The 22,770-nt window shown below is 50.5% G+C and overlaps 1 protein-coding gene across 3 annotated transcripts in view; it reads left to right on the plus strand.

The window, feature by feature from the left end:
• The window catches only part of ANK1 (ankyrin 1), a gene marked incomplete at both ends in the record, with an annotated part of 98,259 nt that overhangs the window by 3,675 nt on the left and 71,814 nt on the right, over positions 1–22,770 (plus strand). For all 3 annotated transcript variants that reach the window (XM_081221090.1, XM_081221091.1, XM_081221092.1), the window contains one exon: positions 2,355–2,456. In XM_081221090.1, coding sequence (XP_081077216.1) covers positions 2,355–2,456 — 102 coding nt within the window. The remainder of the gene's footprint in view (positions 1–2,354; positions 2,457–22,770) is intronic.

The following is a 22,770-nucleotide window of genomic DNA, read 5'->3' on the forward strand; positions in this document are numbered from 1 at the left end:
TCTAAAATGGACATAATAATTATACCTGCCTCACAGGTTGTGATCAGGATTGAAAGATAGAATTGATTGATATTAGTATTATAAGTTCATGGTTCAATTAGACACACAACAGAAACTATTGAGCCTTCTTCAGCCTCATCCAGATTGGGCTTCCCCAGCCCTCCGTTTATCTGCTTGTCTGTCTGTCATAAATATTCTCCTTTGCTTCCTAGATTCAATGCTTTGAATCCTGACAGCGTCATTAGTTGGTGTTACATCTATTTGCATCCACCATGCTTAGGTTTTCATCCCACATCGTATGATTGTGCTGCAGAAGATAGTTTGGACAAGTGGGAGATGTGTCTCTCTCTAATAGTCTCATTTTGGGGAAATAATGTACTATATTTTTTTCCAGACAGCTGAGTGCAGACAGGCTTTCTGAACCAGCAGGCACAGGCAGACATTTTCAGAGGGACTGAACCTTGAGCCTGATTTTTCTGGGAATCCGGCTCATGAGGAACCAACAGATAAATCCTCGCCTGCGGTGGCAGGGACGGGGGCACAGGGCAGCCCTCCGGTGTGAAGATCTGTAAGGCTGGAGAATCTGTCCTGCCCTGGATTAACTGTTTAATTGGTGAAGGTGTGCAGGCCTGCTTTGGTTTAATTGTAGGACTCTGAGATTGTTGGCTGTAGATTCTGAATCTAACGTGTTTAGGGACCGTCATCCCTGTGACTGCTCTAACAGAGTACCACAGACTTGGTGGCTTAAAACAGGAGAAATATCTTCTCTCACAGTCTGGAGGCCAGAGGTCTGAGTCAGGGTGTTAGCAGGGCCACGCTCCCTCCGGAGGCTCCAGGGGAGACTGTTCTTGACCGCTTCTAGCTTCTGCTGGTTGCCAGCTTCCTTGGCTTGTGGCCGCGTCACTCCGACCTCTGCCTACATCTCATGTGTGTGTATGTGTGTGTGTGTGTTCACTGGATTTAGGGCCAACCTGGGTAATCTAGGACAATCTCATCTCAAGACCCATAACATAATTACATCTGCAAAGACTCTTTTTGCAAGTAAGGTCACATTCAGAGGCTCCAGGGGTTAGGGTGCAGGCGTATCTTGGGGGGCCAGGGTTCAGCCCACTACAGCACGTTCTTGGAGGAGGGGAGCATGGAAGGAGACAGCACCCGTGGGTGGAGCTTCTGGAGGAACAGCATAAGCCCCCCAACCCTAAACTCCCCCCGCTTCACACGTGGCTTGTCACGTGACAGCTCTCACCTGTTAAACTCACCCAGAGTGCACACCGTGTGCAAGCACCGTGCTCAGCGCTTGTGCTGATGTAATAATTATAATCATGTATAACATTTCCTTTCAGCTTCACAGCCAGGGTGTGGGAAAGGCCTTGTCCCCCTCCCTCCCTGGCTTACAGATGAGAACACAGGAGCCAGGGGTACCTGCAGACTGTAGGGCCCCCCTAGACGCAGGGGAGCTACTCGGAGCCCCTGCAGTTGTCTGCCATCCCCCCAGCTCTCAGTCTCCGGCCATCATTCATCTCTAATACAAATCAATGTCCTGGGCAGGATCTGGATGTGCCTGTAGGTGGCTGAGCCTCAGCATACAGACCCCAAGTGCTTTATCGTCGTTCAGGAAAACTGGCGAGGGGCACCTGCCAGGTCAGATGGCAGAGCCAGACTGCCTGCTGTGCCTCTTCCCTGCGGTGTGAACCTGCACGAGTCAGTTGGGCTCTCTGGGCCTCCGTTCCCTCATCTGTAAAATGGGGACGGCAATAGTGCTTACCTCTTGGGGATATTTTAAATGACGAAATGCATCTCTGTGTGTGTGTGTTGATACATATTATATGTCAAGTGCCGATAATGGTTCTGGGCACGGTAGTAAGTGCTACGCGCTGTTTACTTAAAAACAAAACCACAAAATAGCATCAAAGAGCTTGCGTCTGGTTCCTGTGGTGCCTCCATCTGTGACTCAGTGGGCGGGGCCGGGGCCGTGTGCTTTGGGCTCCTCAGGAGGAAGGCGGAGCCCGTGGAAGCATCGAGGCAGTGCGACGCCAGGCCTGCTGAGCGGTCACTGGTGGAATGGGAACCCTCTCGAAGGCCGGCCCCTCCCGGGTCCTAGCCAAGATCGCTTGCTCATAAAAACATCAAAAGGAAGGGAGGCTGGGCTCTGAAGGCCACCCTGCACGTGGGCCGAGAGCGGTCTGTCCAGGGGCTCCAGGCCCGTACACGCCTGGGGACCATGGTGGGCACCTGAACAGGAGGGTGTGCTGGCTGCCGCCGTGACCTTGGCCCTTTTTCACAGCTCTGGGCTTGAATGGATCGTGAGATCTTTGTCACACAGACCCACTCACAGCTGCTCTTTCTCCTCACAGGCCGACGCTGCTACCAGCTTTCTGAGGGCAGCAAGATCAGGTAACTTGGACAAAGCTTTGGACCACCTGCGGAATGGGGTAGACATTAACACCTGTAACCAGGTAAGTGAGATGCAGGGTGCAGGCAGGCATGTGGTCTCTGAAGAGCGGCTCTTGCCTGGTGCCCTTTCCTGAAGGCTTGAATCTGCCTCTATTCACCTTTTCCCAGTGGCCTCAAACATCTCTCAGGGCTCCCGCCCGCTGAAGGCCCTAACCCTGGTGTTTGTGGCCCTGCAGTGGCCCAGGGCCCCATAGAGAAGCGCTGGTGCGCGAACAGTGTGGGCTGCACCCGGCTCCCTCCCCTGCGGCCTCTCCCCTTAGAAGTCTCGGGCCGGTCCCTGCTTCGGTCTTAAAATTTGTGGCCTTTGAAAGTGGGCTGGAGGAAGGGCCTTTGAAGGATGCTGTGTCAGTGGTGACATTCATCTCCTTTGTCCACCAGCGGCCTTGGTGGGTGTGCTGCTGGGCTGAGAAGGAAACAGTGCTGAGGACTTGCTCCGTCCTATGCTGACAGAGACTGAGAACTAGTGCGGCTGAAAGGGCTTCTCTGGATATTTCTGGTGCTGAGTGACAGGGCTTGGTTTGGGGAGGGGGAGGGGACTGAAAGTGTGCAGGGTGGATTGGAAGACAGAGAGTCAGGTTTGGGGCCAGAAATCTAGGCGCTGACTGAATCATCTTACTCCCAAGAAGGAGGACAGGGGTGTGGCCAGGGCCGTGGATCGGATGACTCTTGTTGTGTTTGTTTGTTTCTGCCAGTTGTTCAGGTACACAGCTGATTCCGTTTCTGGTTGAGAAGAAAGTTACCGATTGTGACTTTTTAAAACATCATCTTAACCATTAAAAAAATTGTTTTAAATTGTGGTGAAAAGCACATAACATAGGATCGACCATCTTCAGCGTTTGTAAGTGTACAGTTGAGTGGCCTTAAGTACATCCATGGATGTCACCACCCTCCATCCCCGGGGCTCTTTTCATCTCGTAAAACGGAAACTCTTCACCCATTAAACAGCAACTCACCCTTCCCTCCTCTCCAGCCCCTGGCGACCACCAACCTCCTGTCTGCCTCTAGGAATCTGACTGCTCCGGGTACCTCATGCATATCAGTGGACGCATGCAGTGTATGTCTTTTGTGACTGGCTTATTTCACGGAGCACGGTGTCCTCAGGGTCCATCCGTGTCGTGCTGGACTGGATGACTTTTACAAGCCAGCAGGGGAAATACCAGGAATGCAGCTTCACTTTTCCGCTGGCGGCGTGCCTCTGGCCCCGGGCCCTCAGCCTCACTTTCCTGGCCCTCATCCTACTTAAGACGGACACTACCCTGTGCCAAGACCCCTTTTGGATCCAGTTGGTCTTCTGTGGTCTAAATCCACAGCTGGAAGATCAGAGAGGATGGGGCGGGGGGGAGGGTGTGATGGGAAACAAGTAGGTGTGTGATATGAAGCAGCGGCCATGGCCGTGAACTTCAGAGGGGAGACAGGCGTGTGGACGGACTTGGGGGTGCAAACTAGATGGGGAGAAGCAAGCCCCCCTTGTGTCATCCCTCCACCCAGATATCCCAGCCTGCACGCGTCCACAGGCCTGAGGACATTCGAGGTGATTCTAAGTACATGTACAGCCCTAAAGGTCGCCTTTGGAGAGATTGACACTCTGGACCCATTTCTTTCTGGGGAGAAACAGTAGGAGCAAAATCTGGGGGCCAGGGGAGAGTCCTGAGATCAGAGGGCTCAGGAGAGGGGCTGTGTGAGTTGTCGTGGTGTCGCCAGCCACCCCCGGCCCCGTGGGGATGCCCGCGGATGCATTTCTGGGCGGCAGGGATGCGCGTTCTGGCTTCCTTTGTTCAGGCCCAGAAACCCAGCTGAGTGTCCGCAGTGCGCCTGCTTGAGACGCACCAGCCCCTCAGAGGCCTTCCAAGGGTTAAGACGCCAGCTCTCAAACGAGCCACTTAGCAGAAATGGGGGCAACGGCATGTCCCTAAGCCCTGAGCCAGAGCTGATTTTCCGCGTGAAATTGGAAGATTCTGACGACACCGGGAGGGAGGGGCTCGGTCCTGATCGGGCAGCTGCTGGTGAGGCCCCGGCGTGTGAATGGCCTGTCCCTCTGCCCTTGCTCCTCTCAGGCACCTCCTCCTCAGTTCATCTGAGGCTCCACGAGCGTGAGGCAATGTTTGCACTTCATGGACACGCTTTCCGATGGGCTTAGCGCCAGAGGAAACTGCTAACTGCTGCAGGCGAGGAAATAATGTGGCGGGCAGCTGTGTGAAAGGAGGGCTCCCCAAGGTGCGCAGCCCCTCCTGCTGGTTTAGCCCCGCGGCTCCTTCACCCCCTCCCCCAGATCTGGGCCCTGCTGCTGCTCTTTGTCTTGTGCTGCCGCAGGGGCAGGGCTGCAGACCCGCCGGGAGTGCCAGCGTTGCTGGAGCCTCCTTCTGGTGTTAACGGGCGATTTGGCTTTTGCTCTGAGTGGAGCGTGTTGGGCGGGGAAGGGGGGAGACGACTGAACGGTGGGGCGCAGCGGGGCCGGGACTTGAACCTTGGTTAACCTCAGCGCACCATCCGGGCAACACCCTTGCCCTGTGATGCGCACAGACCCCTCCTCCTTATGGGATGAGAGCTTCTTCTCTTTAAAGCGCGCATTCACTGTTTTGAGAAGATAAAAAACCAGGCTTTTGTCCTGGGGTCATGGCTCGAGAATTTGCTTTTGCTTGAATCTTTGGAGCCAGTGGACCATGAGAGCAGTAATACGGCAAATGCTGATCCTTATATAAGCAAGACGCTTTCAAAGAGTATGTTTCGTGGAAAGGATAGGAGTTGTTTGCCATCCTCGGAAATAATTACGCTAAGTAGTGTGGAAAGAGGCTTATTTAAGAGACGTCTGAGTATTCAGGGCAGCTTTCTTACTGCATAGATTATGTCTACTGATTTTGATCACCATGATTACAGTTATAGAAAATTATAGAAAAGAACAAGTCCACACGCAAGGACACATGTCTACATGTGCCTACGCCAGTATCTTTCCATGAATACCTGCATCTTTCATTGATCCAAGCATTTTTCCAGCTTCAGACCCGGGGAGCCAGTGTCTTCCTGGATACCTCCTCACGTGTAGAGCTGGGCTTTAGGAATTTAGTGGTTAAAAAAAGAAAAAAGCCATCATCGTCATCGTCTCTGAACTATAGTCTACTGGCTGTGAGAGCTGTTAAGTCAAAGAATCACGCAAATGGATCTGCAGACCCAACTATGTTAGGAGCCATGAGGAAAGGCAGAGGGTATTAGGAGACTGTGTGAGAAAGATGTGGGGTAGGGCTGGAGGTCAAAGACTCCTAGAAGAGGAGATACTGAGCTGAGGGGTGAGACGGGGTTAATGAGGGAGGGGAGGGAAGAACATTCCAGAGGCAGAGAAAAGCCTGGAGAGTTTGGTGGCGGCCAGAACGGCTGCAGGCGGAGAGAACAGGGACCAGATGAGGCTGCGCCCTGCTGCGCCCCACGTTGACCCTCTGGTTGCCGAGTGAGGAGAAGGGTCTTGGGGAGGGACCAGAACGGCAGGAGCAGGGGACTGACCTAGAAGGATGGAGGGATTTCAGCCTTTGCCCACCTGCACAGCTGCATCCGTGTGTCCTGGTAGAGCATCCACCCGGCTTGTAGACCGGGGTAAGGATTCTGCTCTTTATCCTAAGAGCCGAGGGGAGCGACCACAGATTCAAGCACAGGAGTGACAGGGCCGCAGGTGCCCACTGTGAGCACGACAGGTGGAAGGGCCCACAGGTGGATACAGGGAAGCCAGTTATAACAGCGGTCCCCAGCCTTTTTGGCACCAGGGACCGGTTTCGTGGAAGGCAGTTTTTCCACGGATGGCGGTTCGGGTGGTAATGCAAGCGATGGGGGAGCGGCTGTGCAACCCAGTTCCTAAGAGGCCGTGAACCAGCAGTGCTCCGTGTCCGGGGGGTGGGGGACCCCTGGGTTATAAGATGCCAGCAATAGTCCAGGAGAGACACATCGGAGGCCCGGATCAGGGTCGTGGCCATGGGGATGGATGAGTTGGATGGGGGTGGGAGAGGGGAAGGAGGCTTCAGCAGGGACCCTGCTGAAGGGTGTCTGGCTTGTGCGGGCTGTGGAGGCTGGCACCGCTCACGGACAGAAGAACCGGGAGCAGCCTCGGTGTGTGGAGGGCTGGGCGGGCATCCTCTTAGGGAGTCTTTGAGGAATCTGGTGAAATATACAGTAAGCAATTGCATATTTGAGCCTGGGACTCAGATGAGAGGTCCAACCCAAAGATAAACATTTGGAAGCCACTCAGCACTCAAGGAAGTGGAACACTGGCGTTGGCTGATGAGAACAGGGCTGAGAGGTGTGTTGAATCTAATCCCCCAGTGTCTTTGTGGGGGTCATTTCACACGTATTTATTAAACACCTTGTTTGTGCCAGGTGTCAGGCACTGAGCAAGATAGACAAAAGAGACAAAGTCTGTGCCCTCGTGACATTTATAGCTGGTGAAGAAGACAGACAGCAAGAAAAGGAACAGATATATAACATCAGCTAATGAGACATCCCATGAAGGAGGGAGGGAAAGGGGTCTAATCTAGGGGGTAGTTAAGGCAGGCCTCTCTAAGGGGATGATTTAAAAAGAGGTAGGGGAGAACCACGTGGTTTCTGGAGGTGAGCGTTCCTGGGGGAGGGGATGTGCTAAGGTCCTGGGGCAGTGGTGAGCTTGGTTTGTTTGGGGAAAAGCAAGAACAGCGTGGCTGCGGTGGAAGGATGGAAGGGAGGCACGGTAGGCGTGGAGGTGGGAGAAATTGCCGGGGCAGAATCTTGAAGGGCTTTCGGGCCACAGTGAGGATCTGGATTTTGCTTCAAGGGTGATGGGACGCCTTTGGAAGGTGCTCCATCTAACTTAGGTATTTAAGAGATCGCCCTGGCTGCCGTGTGGAGAATCGACTTGGGGCACAGGGACAGAAGCGGGGAGACTGGTGGGGGGGAAGCTGAGGCAGGGGACCAGGCACAATCCCGAGGGGGCTCTGAATAAGGGGGGAGAAGGTCGGGAGCGAAGCCCAGGGACTTGCTCCCCCAGGCTTGCAGGGTTGTCGCCCTGGCTGTAGTGGTCTCAGCACACATGGCACGGGGCATGTGGGGACCAGGGGCCTTGACTCAGCCCAGGACTGTGTCATTCTCGCACACGGCAGTGGGCTGGTTGGGTCATGTCTCAGCTCCAAAGCCATTGTGAAGACACAGTTGTCTCCAGGGCCTGAAGCAATGTCCGCTGTCGTCACCCCGATCCTCTCACAGCTCAGCCGTGTCCGACCGTACAGCATAGCAAAGTCGTCTTACCTGTCCTAGTAGATGCTAAGCGACCTGCTGGCGAAGCCCATGGCTGCCTCTGCCCCTCAACACCCGGCACACGACGTGTCATATGGTCGATACTGGCTTGAATAAATGGCTCCATAATTAGACACATGCTAACAGCAGCCTCATGTGTCCAACTTCCAGAATTATTGCTAGATTACTTACATCAAATTAAAATATCTTATTATGGAGGCCATAGCAAGAAAAAAAACATACTTTCTGGGATGCACTAATCGACCTTACATGCTTAGCAGTTAGCCCAATAAAAAGAGAACGAGAGGACAACAAGTCAAGAGCCTCTGTTCTCCCGAATTCCTAGAATTGCCGGGTCTACATGGGGCTCCACTGGGAACGGCCAGCTCTAACTCCAGGGGCGAAAAGCCTCACTATTTTAGGTTTCTACTCCGTTCTTATGACGCTCACAAACCCTGGCTCATTGGCCTTCTTGATAGGAATAAAGGAAATTTCACTCCAACTGGAGAAGCCTTGTTGTCTGCAGCGCTGGCATAAGGCAAAGAGTTAGAAGAAGGGTTTTCTGGAGCATCCCAGGCAACCTCCATCCCCTTAGCCTGTCTTATTCTTCTCCGTGGTACTTACTATTGCCTGACTTGCTATGCGTCTGTGTCTCTCCTCATTACTCTCTGTCTTCCCTGCTACAGTGGAGGCACCTCGAAGGGAGAGGACTTTGCTTTATTCAGTGCTCCTTGTCAGGATTCTGCCTTGCGCATAGTAGGTGCTCATAAAATCAGTCGGCAGCTCTCCAGTCTGCTGTAACCACTAATGATGAAACCTTATTTATTTGACGCTTAACCCATGTAGGAACTCCATCTCAGCACTGCCACTTTTTCTTTTTGAGTTTTTAAAATGTATTTATTTATTTTTAAATTTTTATTGAAATATAGTTGATTTACAACGTTGTGTTTGTTTCAGGTGTACAGCAAAATGATTTAGTTATACATATATATATTCTTTTTTTTACACTCTCTTCCATGATAGTTTATTATAAGATATTGAGTAGAGTTCCCTGTGCTATACAGTAGGTCCTTGGTGGTTATCTCTTTTGTATACAGTAGTGTGTATATGTTAATCCCAAACTCCTAATTTATCCCTCCCTCCCTTCTGCTCTGGTAACGATAAGTTTGTTTTCTATGTCTGTGAGCCTATTTCTGTTTTGTTAGTGAGTTCATTTGTATCTTTTTTTTTTTTTTAGATTCCACATATAAGTAGTATCATTTGGGATTTGTCTTTCTCTGTCTGACTTACTTCACTTAGTAGGATCATCTCTAGGTCCATCCATGTGGTCGTAAGCAGTGCCACTTCTAAGAGCAGCGTGAAATAGTCCCTCTTAGGATGATGACTCTCCTGCCTGATGGTAGTTCTGGCACCAGCCACACTCATCAAATATGTGGCAGTGTTTGCTGCCGTATCCAGAAGCTCGACCATCTGAGCAATCACAAAAACATAAACAATTTCCGACACAGCCCACGAGAGCACGTGAAACCACGCTAGTTCCATCGATGTTCCCTGAATTTCCACGTGCCTTCCACGTGCACCCAGCGTTGCTGCGTACTTGTTTATCTTGAAGGTGAAGGGTTTTCAGCATTTCAAATAAATGGAGCACCTGAACAAGAGCTACAGAATCATCTTTTCTACAGCAGCCAAGTGCCAAGTCTTTTGATCAGGATTTGTGATAATTGCTACCTTTCCAAATTATAGTCTTAGAACTTAGAGGAGATCTTGGCATTCCACTCTGTGTCACTTTATAGCTCAGAAAGCTGGGGTCTAGAGGTTACTTCTGAATATCTTCTGAGCTTTATAACTTTGGATTTGGAGAGATGGACTGGCAAAGATCCCCTGAAGTTTCTCTGCTCATTCATGTACTCAACAAACATGTATGTTTACATTTTTCTTTTAATTCGTTTTTTTCCTTTTTTTTTTTTAAGATGTTGGGGGTAAGAGTTTATTAATTAATTAATTAATTTTTGCTGTGTTACGTCTTCGTTTCTGTGCGAGGGCTTTCTCTTGTTGTGGCAAGCGGGGGCCACTCTTCATAGTGGTGCGCGGGCCTCTCACTATGGCGGCCTCTCTTGCTGCAGAGCACAGGCTCCAGACGCGCAGGCTCAGTAGTTGTGGCTCACGAGCCCAGCCGCTCCGCGCCATGTGGGATCCTCCCAGACCAGGGCTCGAACCCATGTCCCCTGCATTAGCAGGCGGATTCTCAACCACTGCGCCACCAGGGAAGCCCCATTATTTTCCTTTTTTAAAATGCATTTTATTTTATTGAAGTATAGTTGATTTACAATGTTCTGTTAATTTCTGCCATCCAGCCAAGTGACTCAGTTATACATATATATATATATATATTCTTTTTCAGATTCGTTTCCATTCTAGTTCATCACAGGATATTGAATATAGTTCCCTGTGCTACACAGCAGGACCTTGTTGCTTACCCGTTCTCTATACCATAGTTCTATAAACATGTATTGAGCACTTAGAACACCCCCAGGACCTTAGTAAACACTAAGTTCATCCATGCCCTGCTCTCAAAGAACTTGGAGACCAGTAAAGAAGTCCAGCTTGTAAATAGAAGGTTACACATCCAGCGCCATCCAGCATGAGGCTGTTCTCATTCACTTATTCATTCACTCAACACATTTCTTGAGCTGCTCTACTAAGCCACGCGCTAGCCACTCAGAGTGAGGGCTCCCCCATCACTTCTAGTCTGGGGGTGGTGGCTGGAGTGAGCCAGAGAAAGCCGTGGAAGGAAGAGTGGGAGTTTGCCAGGGAAAGTGGGAACGGGGAACTGCAGCAGGAAGGAGCAGACTGTGCAGAGAGAGGCAGGGGTGGCGGAGGGCACAGGCAGCAGGGAGGTTGGTGAGCTTGGGGTACATGAAACGTAAGAGGGGAGGATGGGGTGATCAGGCTAAGGAGGGCACGTCTGGATCAGGGCCAATATGGAGCCTGTTCGTCTTCTCTGGCATCATCTTTTTTTTTTTTTTTTCGGCTGCACTGCTCAGCATGCGGGATCTTTGTTCCCGGACCAGGGATCGAACCCAGGTTCCCCTGCAGTGGAAGTGCGGAGTCTTAACCACTGGACCACCGGGGAAGTCCCCTCTGGCATCATCTCTTGCTTAGGAACTGCCGACAGGTGTAGAGATCATGTTCAACTACATTGTTCCCTAATTCTACCTGCACGCCCCAACTCACACAGAAAGCCTCTCGAGACACAGTGTACCATACGATCACACGGTAACATTAAGCCTTCTGGAAATGTGCTGTTTGTTGCAGCTCTGGAATAGTGAAGAAGGAAGGCGAAGGATGTGTGATTGCAGCCCCCGTGTGGGAGAGTGGTGGTCCGGGGTGTGCAGGTGTACAAGGGGAACACTAGACGCCCCAGCGCCTGGTTCCAGGGACTCTCCTGGAGCTCCGGTTCTTGCTAGAAAAGGGACTAGTGAAAAAGACAGAACCTGAAAACCTCCTTCCCCTGAATTATTTTAAATAGGTAAATTACTTCTGCATCGCGGCAGAAATGAGCTATTTGGTGTTCCTCTTGCTAATTACAGTGGCTAATTTATAGTTGGAAAGGAAGTTGATTGCTTCACATGAATCAGAGTGACCCACGGTGTTTTAAGAATCACAGATTTCAGTTCTCTGGTGTCTCTGCTTTCCCAAGCCCTTCCAGGCACGGCCGCTTTGAAGGCTCACATCACCCCTGTGGAGTGGATAGAGCAGGTGCTTGATAAGTGAGGTCGGTGAAGAGACAAAGAGTCTTCCTGAGCCGGAGCCAGGGCCTCCCAAACCCTAGCCTGGCCTCTGTGCACCGAACCCCACAGACGGGCTGACTGGTTTTATTTTCATTTCCCTTCTCTCTTGGTGAAGGGAGAGTTAACTGACTGCTTCAGGTATATAAAGATGTCCACTTGTAGCAACAGCGGGGACATCTCTGGGATCCGAGGGCATAGAAAGGGTGACGGCATCGTCAGGAAGGACCTGGAACATATTACAAGGAAAGCACACCCTCCAAAGTCCACGTTATGGTTTGATTGCTGTGAATTTACAATGTGAACACTAGATGTGGCATTCTTAGTCTCAAGAGACTAAGAAGAAAGATAGCTCTGTGTGTGTGTCAGGTTGCATGTGTGTGAATTCAGTTCCGTCATCTCTTAGGCAACACACGGTGTGTGCCAGGCCCGTTTTTGTCATTTGTGACAACCATGTCCCTGAGTGTGTTTTGAGATTTTTCATTTAACAACAAAACGAATGCAGGGTAGTTGTTGAAAAATTCACACTTTGGGGCTTCCCTGGTGGCGCAGTGGTTGAGAGTCTGCCTGCCGATGCAGGGGACACGGGTTCGTGGCCCCGGTCCGGGAAGATCCCACATGCCGAGGAGCGGCTGGGCCCATGAGCCATGGCCGCTGAGCCTGCACGTCCGGAGCCTGTGCTCCGCAACGGGAGAGGCCACAACAGTGAGAGGCCCGCGTACCGCAAAAAAAGAAAATAAATTCACACTTTACAGAAATACAGAAAGTCAGTCTTCTGTAAGTCTCCCCTTCTGCTCCCAACCCCCGCAAATCACTGTGCACAGTTTGGCAGGAGTCTTGTCGTATGTGTTTCTGCATCTCTATGTGCAAAAACACATTTTTTTTTTATTGCAGTAAAATTGCTTTACAATGTTGTGTTAGTTTCTGCTGTACAGTGAAGCTACTCAGCTCTATGTGTACCTATATCCCCTCCCTCTTGCGTCTCCCTCCCACCCCCCATCCCACCCATCTAGGTCATCACGGAGCACCGAGCTGAGCTCCCTGTGCTATGCAGCAGGTTCCCACTAGCCATCTATTCTACACGTGGTAGTGTATTTATGTCAAACCTCATCTCCCAATTCGTGCCACCCTCCCCTATTTTAGTTGTTTTCTGAGAGTGTGTACACTGATTCTGTAATTGTGGAATTAAGAGAAGCAGGCCTGTCATTTTGAAGATTCACAGGCTGAGGCCTGGCAGGTGAAGTGACACGTCTAGACATCAGGAGGACAGTTTAGGGGCCCTCGTCCCGTGTCCGATGTTCTCGCCTCTAAACCCCACTGCCCTGCTTCTGAAGAGCTGGTTCTTTTTATCCTGTTAAAGGAATGCTGAGATCTCGGCCGTGGATTCTCTTTCTAGTCCACAGGAGATATTCTTAGCTGCTGAGCTGAATTTTAGAGTCCCGTTAGTCCCGTTGTCTCATTAACCTGAGCTCACACTTTGCTCTGTGTCCCCACGGGCCTCCAGCCCCTGCGGCCGCTGGGCTGCTGAGTACAAGGGGGCTGCCTAGGTGTGTACAGAGAGGTGAGGGAAGGGGACGGGGTCGAGGCATCTCCTCCCGGAGCTCCCAAAAAGGTGTGGGTTTCTGGTTTTTTCTTTCTTTTTTTTTTTTTTCCTTAAGATAATGAAAGCATTCAAGTGTTTTTCTCTCCTTGTGAATATCCAGTAACCTCTAAATCATAAGTGCTGCCGGGGTAAGGAGGTAAACTTCGATTGTAATAAAGCTGAGCCAGGGGCACGTGCAGAGCTGGTCCTGTGCCTTTTCCTCTGACCGTACGCCCTCCTCTCAGTTTCTGAGCTTCTTCTACCTTCCCCAGCCCTGGACCGGAGACAGGATGGCAAAGGAGACGAGGGCTGATTTCCCTCCAGGGTGACAGCAATTGTTGAGCTCTTTCTGGCTTCCGATGTGTTAGATCCAGGGTCATATGTTTTTAGCACACCTTTCCCACCAAGCGGTCTCCAGGGAGCCACGCGATAGCCGGGTCAGAAGGAGGCTGCAGTGAGGTGTGCGGGGGCCCTGCCCTGCCCTCCTGTCAGCTGGTCCCCACGTGGGGCTTCGGCTGCTCTCCGGGGTTCCCAGCCTAGAATGGTCTTCTCAACTCCAGTAAAGGCCGCCCCTCGCGGGCCCTGTAAAATAGGAGGGATGTGCGTGTTCAGCCTCTCACTCTGGCTTTGATCCTTACACGTGCGGGAACCCCAACGGGCTGCCCGTCCTCTCCCGCCAGAGCCAGGGCCCAGAGTAACGCAGAGCTCTGCGTCCGCTTCTCTGACAACCTCTTCTACCCCTCCCACACGGCTCCTTCTACCCCCCACTTTCTTTTTTAAAATTGTAACATTTCAAACCTATAGAAAATTTGCAAGAACAGTACAAAGAACCCCCCACTTTCTTTTTTAAAATTGTAACATTTCAAACCTATAGAAAATTTGCAAGAACCATACAAAGAACCCCCACATCTCCCTCACCCAGATTCTCTGCGACCTTTCCTCTCTGTTGATCTGTAAGATGTACTACAGATGATGTAATTCCCCGTCACCCCTAAACAGCCGGCGAGTACACCCCAGAAGTCAGGACACTTTCCCACATGACACAGAGTTTCTCCAAGAACACCGTCTGGGATCACTTGTCATGGCTTATCGGCCTCCTTCCACCTGGAATGCTTCCTCAGTCTTGGCCTGTTTCTCCTCTTTCTGACCGTCTTCCGTTCTGTAGTTTGAACCTCAGCTGCGTCTGCTGATGTTTCCTGGTGACCAGGCTGAGACAGTGCATTCTTAGCAGGATCCCATAGAAATCATGGTCCCTTTCCACGCCAAGGATGTTAACCTTGATCACCTGCTGAAGTTGGTGTCTGCCAAGTTTTTCTACTGTGACATCATCCATTTTTCCCTCTGTAGTTGATCAGTATTTTCTTGGGGAGGAATATTCCAATATAATGCCAATATCCCGTTCCTCATCAACCTCCCAGCCACCACTCCTGGCATACACTGATGACTTCTGCCTGCATCACCACCACTATGGCGGTTCCAAGGAGTGATTCTCCATCTCCATCATTTCTTCTATGTTTATTAGCTGGCATTCCACTGAAGGATAAGCTTTCCCTTCTCCCTCATTCATTTGCTTTTTATTCATTATTTATTTATAATGAGTCTGTTCAGACTCATGGGTTCCTGTTTTATTTGATGGACTGTAATCTGATACTCTCATGACTTATTTTGATGTTCAGATCTAAACCAGGCCATTGGGAGCCCTTTCAGTAAGCGGGCTCTGTGTTATGTGACGTGTTTGCATCATTCTTGGTTTCCTTCCTTTCTGGCCTAAGTCATCCCAGCGGCATTTTGTACTTGCCCTGCCCCAGCCCTGGATTAGCCACTTTTCCAAGGCCCCCTGTTTCCTTTTCGTGGAGGCTGGTATGTAGACACCAAAATCTGATCACTCGGTGTGCCCACTGCTACTGCTTGTCATGTGTGTACACACATCTGTAACTATTTCTACATCTATCTGTGTACGTGTGTTTTTAAAAACCCATGAGATCAAGCCAATACTTGTAATCCTGGTCCAAGACCTCAGGGTTCTTCCTAGCTTTTCCTCTTTCCAGGCTTTAAATCCCTTCAGCCAGTGAGAAATCTGACTTCCACGGATTCGCATCATTCTTAACATGTTTGTTTATTCGCTCGATGTGCCAACCTCCCAAGCACTCCAGAGTGGCCCCCTCCTGCCTCTCAGATGCCTCTGCAGGGCACCCCTCCGGTTCACTGTCCTCCTTCCTCAGGTGCCGGCATCTTCCAGCTGGGAGGTGAGGGAAGGGAACAGGAAGAGGAGGGAAGATGGAAAAACCCCTGTTCCCTTTTGATTTCATTTCTGTTTGGGCTGAAAATTTAATGCAGGCAATTTGTGGAGCGGACCCAAGATTTATATTGTTGTAGCAATTTCTTTGCCAGCAGCTTAATTCATGCCCTCATCTCGTTGAGCCCAGAGTGACAGTCACTCCCTCCTTCCTTTCCCATCACCTCTTGTTGCTTGTCGTTCCCTCTGTCTTTGGTTTCCATGGTCTCTGCCTTTCCTTCTTCCCTCACTCTTTCTCTCTTTCTCATCAATTTCAGGATTCGGAGTAGGGATGGCAACCCTTTCAAGCCTTTTCTCTCTCCATAGCTGTGTTTAGATTCTTATTTCCTACTCTGTTTCAGGGCTGCAGACCTGGAAATATGTAATGTCAGTGATCGTGCCCCACAGATAGGAACCAATAATGGAGCAAAGCTAGAGGTCACAAATGTACAGGCGGGTTGTTATTCGGGGAATTAAGCTTCTGTAACGTAGAGTGTAATACTTATCTTCCCTGGACAGATATAACAAGCTAATAGAGGATCCGGACTGGCTGGGGAAGTAGCATATAAAATATAAGAACTAGGTGTGCGATCCTCTGTGTATACATCCTTGTCCTTTATGGGCGAGACCTTCACTCCTGGCTGACTGCCTGGGTAAAGTGGGTGTGGCCTGAAGGCAAGTTACCTGGAAACTCCTCCCCCACTACGCCTTGTTCCCCTCTGGGGCCCTCGGCTTCTTGGCCTTCTCTGTCACTGCTCTGGCTTATTCTTCCAGGACTGCACTCCTTCCCTTCCCCATCGAAGCCTCGCCTGCCCAAGGCTCCATAGCCTCTGATAATAGGGCAGCCAATTAATCTGCTAAGCAGAGCCAATAACAGGGTAGTAGGTGCTTATGAATAAAAAGGCCATGCTTCCCAGCTGCTGCAGGAGCACACACTGCTTAGCTCAAAGAAAGGGCGTAGGGGCTGGAATCATGAGGTTCAGGGGCTGTGGGGTGGCAGGGGCAGGTGGGCAGGAGGGTCCTCAGGACACAGCCTGAGGCTGCTCCAGGGCCAGCTGTGTGTGTGCGTGCAATCACCGGGTGTGAGAAAAGGAGTGGAACGGAGCGTGTCCACACGAGAACGCCAGCAGCAGCCTCGGAGTTGTTCCTGGAGTTTTCACAGCGGCAGAGGATCTCCGGACACCAAGGCCTCTCGGTTTGAAATCGTCCTCTGCTCTGGACAGGATGAGGGTTTAATTTCCTGTGACACGTCTACTGGATTGGTACATTGAGAAATCAATTAGTGTAATTGGGGCAATCAGAGACGTGAAACAGAGGGATCATTTACTGAGAACAAATGTCTGGAATTGTCTATTTTGCCAATGGAATTTCTCACAGTTGGTACAAGAAAATACTCCAAATTAAATCATTCAGGCTGAATGAGACTTTATTTTTCTTCTTCTTCTTCTTAAAAGTGTTAAAAGAAACACAGCCTGGCTGAGATCTCCTCCCCTCCCATCAGACAGATTGCTGCTCAGAAGGATCCTCTAGATTGACGTTTTACCTGAAAAAAACAGAGCAAAGGGAGATGAGAAACTCCAGGTGTGCATGTTTGGCATGAATATTTTTGCCCAAAAGATCCTAAAATGGTTGTCTGCCGTGTTAAGACCATGTGGGACGAGATCATATGGGACCAGGTGGCCTCAGAAGCTCAGGATAGGGAGTTTCTAGGATGTAAAAAGCTTCGAAGAACATTGCTCCCACCCTAACAGAGAGAGAAAAGCTCAGATAATCTACAGAATTACAGTTTTCCCTGAGCCCATCAGAGGGCTGAGGCCACAAGGCAATGGACTTTTAGCTGAATTCCAAAAAGGGATGAGCCCTCCGAGGAGAGGGCCACCATTTCAGCTTTGGCAGATGCAGGAGAGAAAAGCAGTTGCCGTACAAGCCAAAGTCTTAACAGACTCTTGCAGGCCAGTGTGGCTTGAGTGTGTCTGGAACCCCAGGCCTCCACCAGGTGCTCCTGAGAAATAGTGGGGTAAATCGGGAGACCAGAGGACACGCATGGGCAGCACAGGAGAGCCGGTGACTGTGGGGTTGGGGCGTGGCCCCAGACTCTTCCCTTGTGTGAAGCCAAAATAGACCCTCTCCACTTCAGACCTCATGCAAAATCCCTTCTCCAGAGGGGGAGTAGTGGCAAACTCCCTCTGCCCCTGGGGAGGGTAGGAAACCTTCCAGCCCCAGGACATAGGCAGAGACCCAGCGCTGCTTCAGGAAAGGGGGAGGCACAACCCCTGTACTCCTAGGGAGGGCGGGAAGCCATTTGGGGCCAATAACTAACTGCCTTATACCAATAAAAAGCAGAGGTCGGGCTTCCCTGGTGGCGCAGTGGTTGAGAGTCTGCGGGTTCATGCCCCGGTCTGGGAGGATCCCACATGCCGCGGAGCGGCTGGGCCCGTGAGCCATGGCCGCTGAGCCTGCGCATCCAGAGCCTGTGCTCCGCAACGGGAGAGGCCACAACAGTGAGAGGCCCGCGTACCGCAAAAAAAAAAAAAAAAAAAAAAAAAAAAAGCAGAGGTCTGCTACCAGTGGGGGAGGAGCAAGGGAATCTCACTCAGCACCAAGTATAGAGACAAGCATGTTTTGCTGCTGCAGAGAAGAGGGGGAAAATGATGAAAAAAATAAAAATCCCATCTTTGAGGTCCAGGAGCAAAGCCTGCCTAAGACTGAAGCTGGAGCAGGACAAAAGAGAACCTCTGCTCCTACCTTGTAACAAGGAAGAGCATAGGACTGCTGGGAGGGGGCAAGAGCGTGGAGAAAGACCCCGACCGAGGCACAGGCACATAAGGGTGGCTGGAAGCTGCGCGGCAACCAGGAACACAGAACAACCCTCTGAAACCTTAGCTCCTACTCTGAGCTCCGGATGACAGCAACCTACCCCTGGAGTAATCTGAAGGCCGTGTGCACCAGTGGTCACAACAAAACCCAGACGCAGGCCAAGTCCTGACTAGATTGACCCAGCCCCCATCCCCAGCCCTGTGCGTACAGCTTCACAGAAGCAGAGGCATGTCCGTTTCCAGGCACAAATTATTTCAGTCTCTACTGCTCTTCTATATATAGTGTCTGGCATTCAATTAAAAATGACAATACACACAGTAAGAAAACAACAACAACAACAAAGCATTGTCAATAGACAAAGCAATCAACAGAACCAGACTTAGAGATGACCTGGATATTGGAACTATCAGATGGACTTTGAAATAACTATGCTTAATATGTTAAAGGATCTAGTAGGAAAAGGGGACACTGTTCATGGACAGATAGGGGATTTCAGCAGAGAGATGGCAACTGTAAGAAAGAGCCCAATGAAATGCTAGAGATTTAAAAAACTTTCATGGCAATGAGGAATTTCTTCAACAGGCTCAAGAGTAGACTGGACACTGCTCGAGGAAAGAATCAAAAAACTTGAAGACATGTTGGTAGAAATGAGCAAAATTGAAACAAAAAATAGAAAAAGAGTGATGAAAGAAAAACAGAAAAGAGCAGTCAAGGGCTGTGGAATAAAATCAGTTAGTCTAACATGCGCGTAACCGGAGACCCAGAAACAGGTGTCTTCGGGAAGAAGAATTTGGCAAGCTGGCATTTTCCTGAGAAATGCGTGTGGTTTAAAAAATGCCCACAAGTAGCTACTGCTTTGCTCCCTAGCTTCTAATTTAGCCGAAGAAGTTCCTCTACTATCCCTCCACCTCCTTCTTGTTTATCTTCTACACCCAGTTATTTGGGGGAAGAAATATGTGATTTCTCCCCGTAATCCCCCTCAGTATTCCGTCTGCCATTCAGCGTGGAGTGGAGTGACTGTCAGGTTAGCGGGACTCACTGAAAAGGTGTGAGGAAGATTCAGCAGCCTGCCTTTTACTCTTAGCCAATAACTTAAACTTGATTTGACTCAAATACAACACACGGATCCTGATTTTAAAGAGGTGGTAGATTGCAGTTTGTCTCTGTCCATAGTTTTAGTTAAGAACAAGTAGCTCCCAGAATTTGCACCCCTCCCCCCTTCGGATTTGAGCAACAACAAGTCTGCTTAAAGAAAAAGAAAGTATGGGGCTTCCCTGGTGGCGCAGTGGTTGAGAGTCCGCCTGCCGATGCAAGGGACACGGGTTCGTGCCCCGGTCCGGGAAGATCCCACATGCTGCGGAGTGGCTGGGCCCGTGAGCCATGGCCGCTGAGCCTGCGCGTCCAGAGCCTGTGCTCCGTAACGAGAGAGGCCACAACAGTGAGAGGCCCGTGTACCGCAAAAAAAAAAAAGAAAGAAAGAAAAAGAAAGTATGAAATGTAGTATTTATCCATGAAACGCTCTTTTGAAATACTGGAAATGGTCTCCTGCCTAGACTAGTTGTGCCTCTAATAAGACAGGTGTACAAGCTCCTTTGGGTACATATGCCCTAAACTTGTTTTCAGGCTTTCAGCGACTTCAGCCGTGGCCATCCATCCATCTGCTGAGGCCAGTTGCTGGAGAAAACTTGCAGAAGTGGGTCTGGATGTTTGTACGTTCCTGGAATCCAGATGCTTCATGGAAGAAAGAGGAGGGCACTTGATGAGAAGGGCCGGGAGCATAGTTTCTAAAATCTGAGCTCATGGGTTTAGAATTTAAACTCAGACATGTTTAAACTCACGTTGCCATTGTTAATGGACTTGCACCCCTGGCTGTGTGCAGACTGCCCTGAAAAGCCCTCTGTGAAACTTTCCTGACCCCTTAACCAAGCAGCTCCTTTCTCCTCTGTGCTACTTTCAGTCTTATACCTGCATTTTGGGCATTTTTCACGTGATTTTGCATTTATTTTTATGCATCTCCTCTCTGTCCTAAACTGAGTTCTTCGAGGGTCAGGGTTTGTGTTTTAGGCGTCCCTAGCTTAGTGCCAGGCACAGAATAGCTTCTCAGTAAATGTTTGCTGAAGCGGATTAAGTGCATGCTCGGCGTGAGGTAACTGTAGTTGGGACAAGAGTTTGTCATAGCCATGCCCCTGTGTGATTCCGCTCTGCACCAGATTCCTGGGTCTTCTTGCACACCCGTCACAGCTGTGCCACATGGGCTTGTTCTATGGCCCTGGTGAGGGTGTTGGATTCAGATCATCACAGTAATGGAAGTAACTTAGTGTGACTATGTTGGAAACAAATCAAAGATAAAGTGAGCAAAATAAAGTCATAAAGAAGAAAGAGATCTTTGAACCAGGATCCGAGGTGGAAGCTGAGTAAAACTATTAGAGACACAGATCTATTGATATTTAGACGGTCCCTTGCCTTCTGCCAGAGTTCAGCTTTGGGAGGGGGGTATGTGACCCAGGGAGGGAAGCAGAGGGGCTTCCTAGGGACCAGGGCAGCGAGTAAAATCCTGGGGACCAGACCCACACGGACGGTGATGGTGACTGAGCAGTCCCTCTAAGGTGCCTGGTAATCACAAAGGGAACCTGTGCTTTCATCAGTTGATGAAAAGAAACATACTAGTCCCTCCGGTTAAAAAAAAAACAACCCAAACTCTTTCTTCCAGTGGCATCCAGGTTGGTTCTATATGTGGCTGTGACCTAGAAAGGCTGTGTGACCTGAGCCAATCATTTGACTTCTCTGGGCCTTGTTTTCCTCAGCATTCAGGGATCTCCAATAACCCTTTGGACGCCAGCATCCTCTGGGCAGACTGTGTGTCTAGAATCCCTGTGGATTGAGAGCCTGACTCTGGCTCCAAAGAGCAGGGACAGCCACCCCTGGGGTTTTCCTTGTAGACTGGCCACTTCCCCAGCTTTGAGGCATTCAGGACCAACGACTGCTCCTGGAAAGTGACTGCACACACCCCCCCAGCAGCGCTGAAAGCCCCGCAGTCAGCACACGCATGCTCGAAGCCCCAGCCGAGTCCCCTGCAGTGAGCAGACTGTGACTCCCACAGTGGTATGCCCACCCCGGGTTCCCACGTGACCACAGGGTGCCTGCGCTCAGCGCCCAGAACCTTCCAGACACAGCGCTGCTGGGTGTGAAGAGGGGATTGCAGATGGCAGCGCTGGGGAAGGAGGGGCCCCCTGCGGTGCAGACCCTTCCCCGGGGTAGAGTCAGGACACAAAGCTGGAGAGAGTGGCTCCAGGCCCCCCCGAGCGGGTCACCTGACAAAGGCTTTTCTGCAAGTTTGTGTTTTGCAGAATGATCTGAGGGGAACTGGCTTCAGCCCCGAGCTCCTCCCCGAGCTCAGACTCCTGCAGTCACAGACCTGCTGTCTTGCCTTCAACCATTTTCTCCCTTTCTGGTATCAAAGCGGGCTCTGACCTAGCCTTTACCTGATAAACTCATTCACACTGGGGTGTGCATTATTCACACCGCTTTGGACCCTACGTTTTCATGGTGTCCAAAATCTGCAAGAGGAAGAAATCTAACGGAGATTTTCAGGCATTGCATTGGCGAGAGGAAATATTGCAGCGGGCTCTCCCATCCCCTCCACATACACCCACCCTGGCAAGGCTGGCTGTGCTGACGGGCAAAGATTTGGCCAGCTGTACTCTGTGTGTTTGGGGCGCAGGGCGGGTCCGATTGAAACAGGAAGCAGGTAAAGTTCCCTTCAGGCCTATTGTGGCCTGTTCTCTGACAGCCAAGGCACCTGTTATATTTGCCCCGTCCAAGGCCCCCGACATAAAGGGGGTCTTATACATGTTCCATTCTCCCATCATGAGGCACCTGTGTCACGTTATGGCAGTGATCACTCATTACTTTCCAGTGCTGGTTTTAGCAAAGCAATAGGACTAATCTGTTCATGGGTTAATGCACTAGCACTCCCAGGCAGAATATTTGTGTTTTAATTGGAATCTCCTGAAAATGATGCCCTGATACAAAGGGAGAGTGGGAGTTTCAGGCCCCATGGTGGGGCTGCAGAGATATTTGAAGATGGGTGAGCCAGGGAACCCTCCATTCACACCATCAGGAACCAACCCCTCCATCTTGGTGATGAGAGTCTTTCTTATCAGCCAGAGCCCATGGTGGCCCTGGGGCACCCCCTGAAAGGGGACGTGGGAGAACAGAGTTGACCAGCAGAGGAGACAGGAAGGAGGAGACGGGAAGAGGGGAGATTGCTGGTGGGGAAGGAGGGGGTTGGAGATCACTGACTGATGAAAATCATTCTCTGTGTGGAGCCAAGATCTACTTCTCCATTGGAACTGAAAGCTAGTTCCATCGTGTAGTCAGTTATTTGTGTTCTGAGTAGCTCTCTTTGAAGGCAGCTTTTGCCAGAAAGTTTCAAGACATCTAAGTGCAAGGGTCAGAAGGGTCCAAAGCAGGAGGGGACCAGTGAGGCTTGCGCTGGCTGCTTTCTTTAGAGCCCGGGTGGTTGGAACTTTAACTACCCAGTGAGAGTTCTGCTTTTGAGGACTTAGTGGTTGGCCCTGGAAAATGTTTGCTTGGTTTTTTTCCCCTAA

The sequence above is a fragment of the Mesoplodon bidens genome (assembly GCF_964165515.1).
Source record: "Mesoplodon bidens genome assembly, chromosome: 20".
NCBI classification, from domain to species: domain Eukaryota; kingdom Metazoa; phylum Chordata; class Mammalia; order Artiodactyla; family Ziphiidae; genus Mesoplodon; species Mesoplodon bidens.